Source organism: Phacochoerus africanus, chromosome 4 (genome assembly GCF_016906955.1).
Source record: "Phacochoerus africanus isolate WHEZ1 chromosome 4, ROS_Pafr_v1, whole genome shotgun sequence".
Taxonomy (NCBI): domain Eukaryota; kingdom Metazoa; phylum Chordata; class Mammalia; order Artiodactyla; family Suidae; genus Phacochoerus; species Phacochoerus africanus.
The window spans coordinates 3,048,559-3,057,112 of record NC_062547.1 but is presented as its reverse complement, the minus strand read 5'-3'; the positions used below and the strand labels follow the sequence as shown (position 1 = coordinate 3,057,112).

General features: G+C 58.6%; 1 protein-coding gene across 8 annotated transcripts in view; it reads left to right on the top strand.

Moving 5' to 3' along the window:
* Positions 1-413: 413 nt before the first annotated feature.
* Positions 414-8,554, top strand: part of CTTN (cortactin) — a 30,022-nt gene continuing 21,881 nt past the window's right edge. For 5 of the 8 annotated variants that reach the window (XM_047775020.1, XM_047775021.1, XM_047775018.1 and 2 more), the window contains exons 1-4: positions 414-510; positions 5,130-5,224; positions 7,115-7,201; positions 7,325-7,398. In XM_047775020.1, the coding sequence (XP_047630976.1) occupies positions 7,115-7,201; positions 7,325-7,398 (161 nt within the window). In that variant the 5' untranslated portion in view covers positions 414-510; positions 5,130-5,224. Of the gene's footprint in view, positions 511-583; positions 697-5,129; positions 5,225-7,114; positions 7,202-7,324; positions 7,399-8,554 lie in introns of those variants that run through there. The other 3 variants (XM_047775014.1, XM_047775015.1, XM_047775016.1) reach the window with 3 other exon arrangements.

The window sequence follows — 8,554 nt, the reverse complement described above, 5'->3', positions numbered from 1 at the left end:
GGAGGAGGAGGAGGCTGGTCCTTCAGGCGACTGGCTGTCACAGTTAGCTCCTGAGTCCTCAGAGCTCAGAGTACTTGGCATTGTCCTCCTGCCTGGCTCCTTTTCTCTTTCTCACCTTGGGCAGTGCTATAAATCCAGGAATACCACCCCGGATTGTCTGCCTCTGAGCAGCCTGGTCCGCACACGGTGGGCGCTCCGTGATTTACTCCGCAGAGTCATTTCCCTGTTCGGCACGCTCTGCTGGCTTGAACCCGGGCGGAGCTCGCGCCTGTTCTAGCGCTGGGCGCCGCGGGCGCCACGTGGACCAGGGAGACGCCAGAGAGCGGGGAGGCTGCGGTGAGGGCCGGGCCGGGGCCCCCACCTCGCCTCGGCAGGGCGGGGGCGGGGCCTCGCGGGACCCGGATGCGGCCCCGCCCCCGCGGAACCGGAAGTGGAGCGGGGCGCCTGGGAGCGGCGGGCGCGGCGGAGCCGGGACCGAGCCGGGCTGGATTGGGCCGGCCGCAGGCGGCGGTGAGCGAGCGAGCGAGCGAGGCTTCCGCCGGGCGGGGAGGGCCGGCTCCTCGGTTGAGGTCCCGGGGCGCCTCCAGGTCTCAAAACGGGAAGGAAGCGGTGGCCGCGGCGGTCTCGCCGCACTTCCGCTCGCGGTTTCGGGCGCGGGGGGAGCGCGGACGAGGCTTCCCCGTGCCGGGGACTGAGGTTTGAGAGAAGGGGCTGGGCTGGCTGGGGCCAGCGGGAGGGGGCTGGGTCCCGGAGAAGGGGGCGGGTTGGGGGGAAGGAAGGGGCCGGGCCCGAGGGGGAAGGGCGCGCGGTTCCAAGGGGTCTGCGGGAGGGAGGGGGAGGGGCCCGGGACTGCGGGCGGCAAGCGGGAGGAGAGGGGCCGGCCGCGGAGGGGTCCCGGCTCGAAGCGGAGTGTGCCCGGGCTCCTAGGAGGAAGAAGCCGGAGGGCCGAGGTGGTCTAGGGTAGGAGAGGGGCCCTCTTGGGAGGAGTCCAGGACCCAGGGGGTCGGGGGACGGGGGCGGAGGGCCGAGGGGGAGGGGCCTGGACGCAGGGGTTTAGGGGACGCGGGCAGAGAGGGCTTAGGGTTCGGGGTGGGAAAGGAGCCCTACGGGAGGGGGGTCCAGGACCCAGGGGGTCAGGGGACGAGGACGGAGGGCCGAGGGGCAGGGGCTGGGGTCTCCCCGCAGCCGGGCGGGGCCGTCGCTGCCGGGCTCCTGCGCCCGCACCTACCGGGAGGTGTTGCAATCAGGTCAGTGGAAATGCAGCGACTCGCGCAGCTGCGGAGCCGAGAGGCTCTAAATCGGGAACGATCCCTCCTCTGGGTGTGGTGGCAGTCACCTGGTAGGTGCTTTGGGTAGTATTCCGACTGGAGCCGGATGCCCCGCCGGAGGGTCTGGGGTGTGGAGGGGCATCCCCGCCCCTCACCACCCCCTCTGGAATCTGGCGCGTCGGGCCTCCGGGGGAGGAATTCCACTTTCTGCTGCTCGCAGCTCCCGAGGCGTCCCAAGCAAGTGCTCCTTGCCTGGGCTCCGTCGACCAGGCCTCGCGGGACTTTGTCGGGGCTTAACTCAGCGGGTCGGACCGCGTGATTCAGCCTGGCGGGCCGCAGGCCTGGGCTGGGCAGGGCCTGGGTCGGAGGGCCCTGCCCGCCCCGCCCCCGTCCCCCGTCCAGGGTCTGACTGCTGGGTGAATCACCGGCTGCAAGCCCGAGGCAGGCCCGCTCCTCTCCTGGACAGAAAGTAGGGGCTGGGAGGGGTCCTCAGATGCAGGGTTGTCTTTGATGCCGTGGAAGTTTACCCTCTACTACACTTCACTTTTAGTTGAAGCATTTTGAAGGACTTAGCTGTAAAACACTTTTATTTTTTTTTTTAAGGGCTGCACCAGCGGCGGAGGCATATGGAGGTTCCCAGGCTAGCGGTGGAATTGGAGCTGTAGCTGCCTGCCCACTCCACAGCCACAGGAACGCCAGATCCAGGCCTTCTCTGCAACCTACATCGCAGCTTGTGGCCTCACCGACCGGATCCTTAATCCACTGAGCAAGGCCAGGGATTGAACCTGTGTCCTCATGGATACTAGTTGGTTCCTCACTGCTGAGCCAGGATGATGGGAACTCCTTATCTGTAGAACACTTGTAAATCACATGAACCTCATTGGTGATTCAGAGCTTGGATGCGGGCCCCAGATGGTGCTGTGAGGCACATGGCCGAGTGAGAGTTGTGAGCCCTGGGCACTGCCCCACCTCGGCCCTGGGGCAGCCGGGAGCTGGGGCTGGGCTCCACCAGGGGTCTTGGGTGTCCCTGTGCAGGCAGGTGCTCTGGGTCACCGTGTGGAGACAGACCTGGCATGGGAATCCTGGGAGGGGGCGGGGTCGAGTGGGTCTTATGGTCCCAGCTCTGGCTGCTCAGATGCCTTTTGTTCTCTGGTTTTCTGTCATGCTGGAGAGGGCCGGGTTACTGGAAAGCTAGTTCTGCTTGGGTGGCTTCATCGTTTTTCATCCCGCACAAAGAAAGCTGCCCCCCCCCCCAGGCGACCTGTAGCCTCCTGTTTGTCCCTAGGTTGGCAGATCCGGCCATTGACATAAATAAGTGGGACTGTGTACTATAGGCCTTTTGCAGCTGGCGTCTTTCATCTGGCAGACTGCTTTCAGGAGTCACCCGTGTCGTAGCCTGTGTCAGCTCTTCACTCCTTTTATTGCCAAATAATATTCCGTGGTGCAGATAGAGTACGTGGTGTGTGTATTGGTTACACAACACGGACGTGGGTTATTTTCACCTCGGGGCTCTTGGGAATAGTGCCGCCAGAGTTCCCATTGTTGCTCAGCAGAAATGAATCTGACCAGCATCCATAAGGACGCAGGTTCAATCCCTGGCCTCACTCAGGGGGTTAAGGATCCGGCATTGCCATGAGCTGTGTGGGTCGCAGACTCGGCTCGGATCCCGAGTTGCTGTGGCTGTGGTGTAGCCGGCAGCTACAGCTCCGATTTGAGCCCTAGCCTGGGAACCTCCATGCGTCATGAGTGCGACACTAAAAAGATGAAATAAAATGTGCTGCTGTGAAGCTTCCTGTTCAGGTTTTGTGGGAAGGGTTCCTCTCTCTCGGGTGCACCCCTAGGAGTGCAATTGCTGGGTCACGTGACACCTCTGTATGTAACTTTTTGAGCAACTGCCGGATCTTTTCATTTTCTGTTCCCACCAGCAATATGAGAGGGCTCTGATTTTTCCACACCCACACCAAACTTGTTATTGTCTGTTTTGCTTTTTTTTTTTAGTTGTCGCCACACCCACGGCATGTGGAAGTTCCCCTTCCAGGGATTGACTCCAAGCCGCAGCAGCTGTGACTTAGGCCATAGTTGTTGCAGTGCTGGATGGATCTTAACCCACTGCGCCCCAGGAGGGGCTCCGGTGTGTGGTTTTGACTTGCATTTCCTTGGTGGCTAATGATCCTGTCTCTTGAGGGGCTTATTATCCTTTCGTGTACCTTTGGAGAAATGTTTGTTCAGATCCTTTCCCCATTTAAAAATGTAGTTAATTGTCTTTAGTTATTACATTGTAAGCGCTTCTCTTATATTCTGGGTGTATGATCTGAAACAGTTTCTCTCATTCTGTGAATTATTTTCACTTTTTTTTTGTCTTTTGTCTTTTGTCTTTTGTTGTTGTTGTTGTTGCTATTTCTTGGGCCGCTCCCGCGGCATATGGAGGTTCCCAGGCTAGGGGTTGAATCAGAGCTGTAGCTGCCAGCCTACGCCAGAGCCACAGCAACGCAGGATCCGAGCCGCGTCTGCAACCTACACCACAGCTCAGGGCAACGCCGGATCGTTAACCCACTGAGCAAGGGCAGGGACCGAACCCGCAACCTCATGGTTCCTAGTCAGATTCGTTAACCACTGCGCCACGACGGGAACTCCCTATTTTCACTTTTTTGATGTGTTCTTTGAGGCGCAAAGTTTTATATTTTGTCCAATTTATTTTTTTCTCTTTTCACTTGTGCTTTCGGTGTCGTGGCTAAGAGCATGGCCACATTCAAGGTCACGAAAATCTATGCTCATGATTTTTTCTAACAGTTTAATTTTTGTTGTTGTTGTTGTTGTGCCCACAGCACATGCATGTTCCAGGGACAGGGATCAAACCTATGCCACAGCAACCTGAGCCATAGCAGTGATGACACTGGATCCTTAACCACTAGGCCACCAGGGAACTCCAGAGGCATTATGTTTGGATAACAGCCAGGCTTTTGGTTTTTCAAAGAGTTGTTTTCAAGAGTTTTTAAAAATTGTAAACATTTGAGAGGGTAAGAAATTGTTGTAGCTTCGAGCTCTCACTGCCCTGGGGTGGATTTTTATAGATGCAGGCTGATTACAGTAATAATGCACTCAGCCACCTGCAGAAGTTAGGATTTCCAATGGGGAAGTTGAGGAAGGCCAACAGGGCACCGGCCCCAGGTTCCTAATTCGTCCTGAGCTGCTTGCTGTACGATTGGTTTGTGCTGGTGGCTGGGGAACGAGGGGGTTTTATTCATCTGTAATGTGCAGCAGTGTGGGGTCCAGTCAAAGCTGCTGTCTGGCCTTAGGGAAGAGATGGTGAGCTGGTGGCTTGGGGAACTGGATTCTAGATCCTGTGCAGTAACCGTATCTCTCTACAAATGCACCCTGCTTCCCATATGCTCCCTGAGTCACCCCTCTGCACTTTCCAACAGCAGCCACTGAGCTGGGTTTTATCCCAGCCACGTCGTGATCCCATCAGGAAGTGCCTTTCTTATATTATTTTTTAAAACCAAGAGTAGTAGAACTATATTATTTTTAGCAGCATCAGAAATTAAAATGAATCCAAAGTGGAAACCTATCAGGATTATAGCAAACAGAAAGTGTATGCTAGCAGTTGAGGCAATAACTTCTGTTGGCGTTAGGAAGAAACTTCATACAGTTCTAAATCTCACTGTGGCTGAAAAATGGGCGGAGTTTCCTTGGCTCGTAAAATGCAAATCTTCCACCTTCCTCTCGGATTTCGCTGCAGCATCTTGTTGCGTCGGGAGAATTTCAGAGGCCTCTTCCGCCAGCCTGTCTGCGCCTTCGGATCTGCCCAGAGTGCCTCTCAGCAGCCAGCCTTCTGAGCTTCTTACCCTTAATCTTTTACAGACAGAATCATTCCCAAATGCCGGGGAAGCCTCGTTGGATCACTGTGTTTTAAGCAGAGCTCTGTGAACAGCTTCCACCTTCCCCTGGAAGAGAAGGTGTGTGCGCCGTGAACGCTCTGGCAGTCTCTCCCCTGGGCGGTCGAGGGTAAACCCCTTTGAGGAGACAGGGCGAGACAGGGCGGCATGTCCTCTTGCAGGCTTGGCAGAGATCGGGCCAGTATTTTTCTGGGAGGGAATTCCTTGTTTGGGGAAAAAAGTCACTTTCCAGTATTGCCTGTGGTCCAGAGAGGGGCAGGGGTCCCACCGGATGCTGAGTGGACGGCCTGGGACCTCCTCTCCGGGAGCCTCCACCTGGCCCTTCTGCCGCTTCCCTGGGTGGGAGCAGCCTGGGGGCAAGTTATCCCCCTGGCGAAGCTGGCTTCCAGAACGATGGGGAAGGCTGGGCGCTGTTGGCGTTCTCCCGATGCATCTGGGGGTGCGTCTGGGACGGTCGCAGGCCAAGGCATCTGCTTCCACCTTGGCTTGAGGGGGGACCTGAGCCTCGCTGTCGCCGCCCCCCCCCCGCTGTGCGACTGGTCCCTAAGCAGCTGGAACTACAGGCTGCTGAAGTCCTGCAGGTGGGCAGCCCCTTCCCTGGGGCCGAGAGGGGCCCGGGGCAGACTTGGTTCGGAGAGGCCGAGGCGGGGGCAGAGCATCGACTGTCCGGGCAGCCGCCCTCTGTCTGGAAGCGGCCCTGCCGGGCGAGGGTGTCCAGCCTTCCTGTTGGGGCTGAGCGGTCTGGTGGCTCTGGAAAATCGTGTCGAAAGGGCCCCCATCTGGGAAATTCTTGCCGAGCTTTGGCCAACCAAGTCAGAGGGAACAAGGCTGGAGGTGGCCGTGCCTGGGCGTTGACGTCCTGCCTGGTGGCACACGACTCCCTGCCCAGGTGACGTGACAGGAGTTGTGTCTGGATGTTGGAGAGCCCTGTGCTTGCTTTGAACGGGCCACCCGCCGGGGCTGGGCTGATGCGCCCAGATCGGGGGCTCAGGCTTGTCCCGTCTGGTCTGCACGGAAGGCAGTGTGGTGACACAGGAGGCGAGACCTGGGCGTCCTCAGTGTGGACGTGGCGTGGTCAGTTGAGTGGAGATAAGCTCTCTCTTGAAGTGTTAGGAGTCCCTTTTGCAGGGAATGAGTTGGTTCTCACGGGTAGTTTTCTCTTGAAACCCCTAAAGGCAGCTCCTGCCTTTGGAGTTACGAAAAGGTCGCGCGCGCTCCGATGAAGCCGCGTGAGTGTTCCGACCACAGATAAAACCTGGAGAATTCCAGGCCCTGCCAAGGGAGGGAGGACGAGGCCGACTTCAGGGTTTGCTAGCACAGGAAGCTGGCTTGGCATCCCCTGGGTTCCCCAAGCAGAAGGCAGAGCCACCCTCGCGATAGACGCGTCCGAGGCCGCGTTAAGAGCATCATTGCTGGGTGTCCCGTCACCCGAAGTCGGAACGGGTGCTTTTTAAGGACCCCCAGTTGGGATGGTGCCCTCCGGCAGGATTTTTAAGGACCCCCAGTTGGGATGGCGCCCCTCCAGCAGGATTTTTAAGGACCCCCAGTTGGGTAGCGCCCCTCCAGCAGGATTTACCGTCGGTGCTATTGAGCACATTCATGGCCGGGCAGCGCTGTCCTCGAGTCCCCAGGGGACGGAAGGTCTAACGGAGGGAGGACGTGCACGCGTGGCTTTTTAATCTCGGTTCATCTTCTGGGCACTTGCTCCCCTGCGAGGAGGCCAGGAGGGCGTCTCGGGGCTTCCGGTGCCGTTTGACGGCAGTGTCAGGGCGTCCCCACGTCTCTTTGCTCCTTGTGCTGTCACGCAGGCATGGGGGGACGCGGGGCGGCCGGACCATGTGGCTCCCCCCGCCCCTGTGCCGTCTGGGGCTCTGGGGCCTCCGCGGCGTGGGCCACTGGCCTCCGAGGACGGCTGCCCCGGGCCTCTGTGACGCCGAGCTGCCCTTTCAGATGTGGAAGGCTTCGGCGGGCCACACCGTGTCCATCGCCCAGGACGACGGGGGAGCTGACGACTGGGAGACCGACCCCGACTTCGTGGTACGAGGCTCCAGCCAGCCGGCCTGCGCCTCTCCCCGAGCTGCCTTTCCCAGGCTTCTGTTGGGGCGGGGGGCTGGTGGCTGGTCGGTTTTACAGGGCGAGCTGGTTTGTTGTTCTTTTCAGAATGACGTGAGTGAGAAAGAGCAGAGATGGGGGGCCAAGACCGTGCAAGGGTCCGGGCACCAGGAGCACATCAAGTAAGAGACTTTGGTTTGTTTGTTTTTTGTCTTTTTAGGGCCACACCCGTGGCATATGGAGGTTCCCAGGCTAGGGGTCTCATCGGAGCTGTAGCCGCCGGCCTACACCACAGCCACAGCAAGGAGGGATCCGAGCCGCGTCTGCAACCTGCACCACAGCTCATGGCAACGCCGGATCCGTGACCCCCTGAGCGAGGCCAGGGATCAAACCTGCGTCCTCATGGATGCTAGTCGGGTTTGTTAACCACTGCGCCACAGCGGGAACTCCACACAAGAGAGTTTGTGTGAAATGACGTCCTGACCGACGGCGCGAGGCCGCAGGGAGCGGCCTCTTCCCTGATTCTCACATTGGGCGCCGCGAGCGTGACGATGAGCGTGAGGCGTGGCGTGTGTCTGGATGGAAGTGTGCGTGTGCACGGGCGTGCTCCGTGCCTTAAGACCTCGTGTGCAAATGACCTCTCTGCGGGTCGTTCTAGAGCCTCTTCTCAGCGTGTGAGTTTCATCAGGAACACGGGTCCCAGCCCCACTTTGTGCTGACGGGACGTTTGCTAAAACAGGCCTCTCTCCGTGTCTCTGAACACCTTAGACCCCAGCCACCCCCCTGGATTTTTATTACTTTGTCTCTTTCTATTAGTTTCTCCCTGTCTGTTGAATTCTCAGCAGTGTATTCTCATAAAGCCCAAGACAGGAGGCCGAGTGAAGCCTGTCATTGTTCCTGCCTTGGCACCATCTCAACGTGCCACCTCGGGCAGCTTGTCTTCTCGTCAGGAAGTGTAGCTAAAGGGACTTCCAGAATGTGCCCAGATTTGTTTCAGGCTGTGCTGGCCGTGAGGCTGTCAGCACGGACCAGTGACCTACTTCGGTCATTTGCAAAAGTTTGTCTTCCTTGGTCCTCGTAGCTTCTTTTTTGTGGCTGTACCTGTGGCATGTGGGCGTTCCGGGGCCGGGGAACAGATCCGAGCCGTAGCTGCCCCTGTGCTGCAGCTGCAGCATCACTGGATCCTTTAACCCACTGCTGTGGGCCGGGGGTCTAACCTACGCTTCTTCCGCCACCCGCACTGCCGTGCTTGGATCCTTAACCCACTGTGCCACAGCGGGAACTCCACCGGCCCTTGTATCTTTGCCATAAATTGGAGGTGTTCTCGGCTGATAAAGG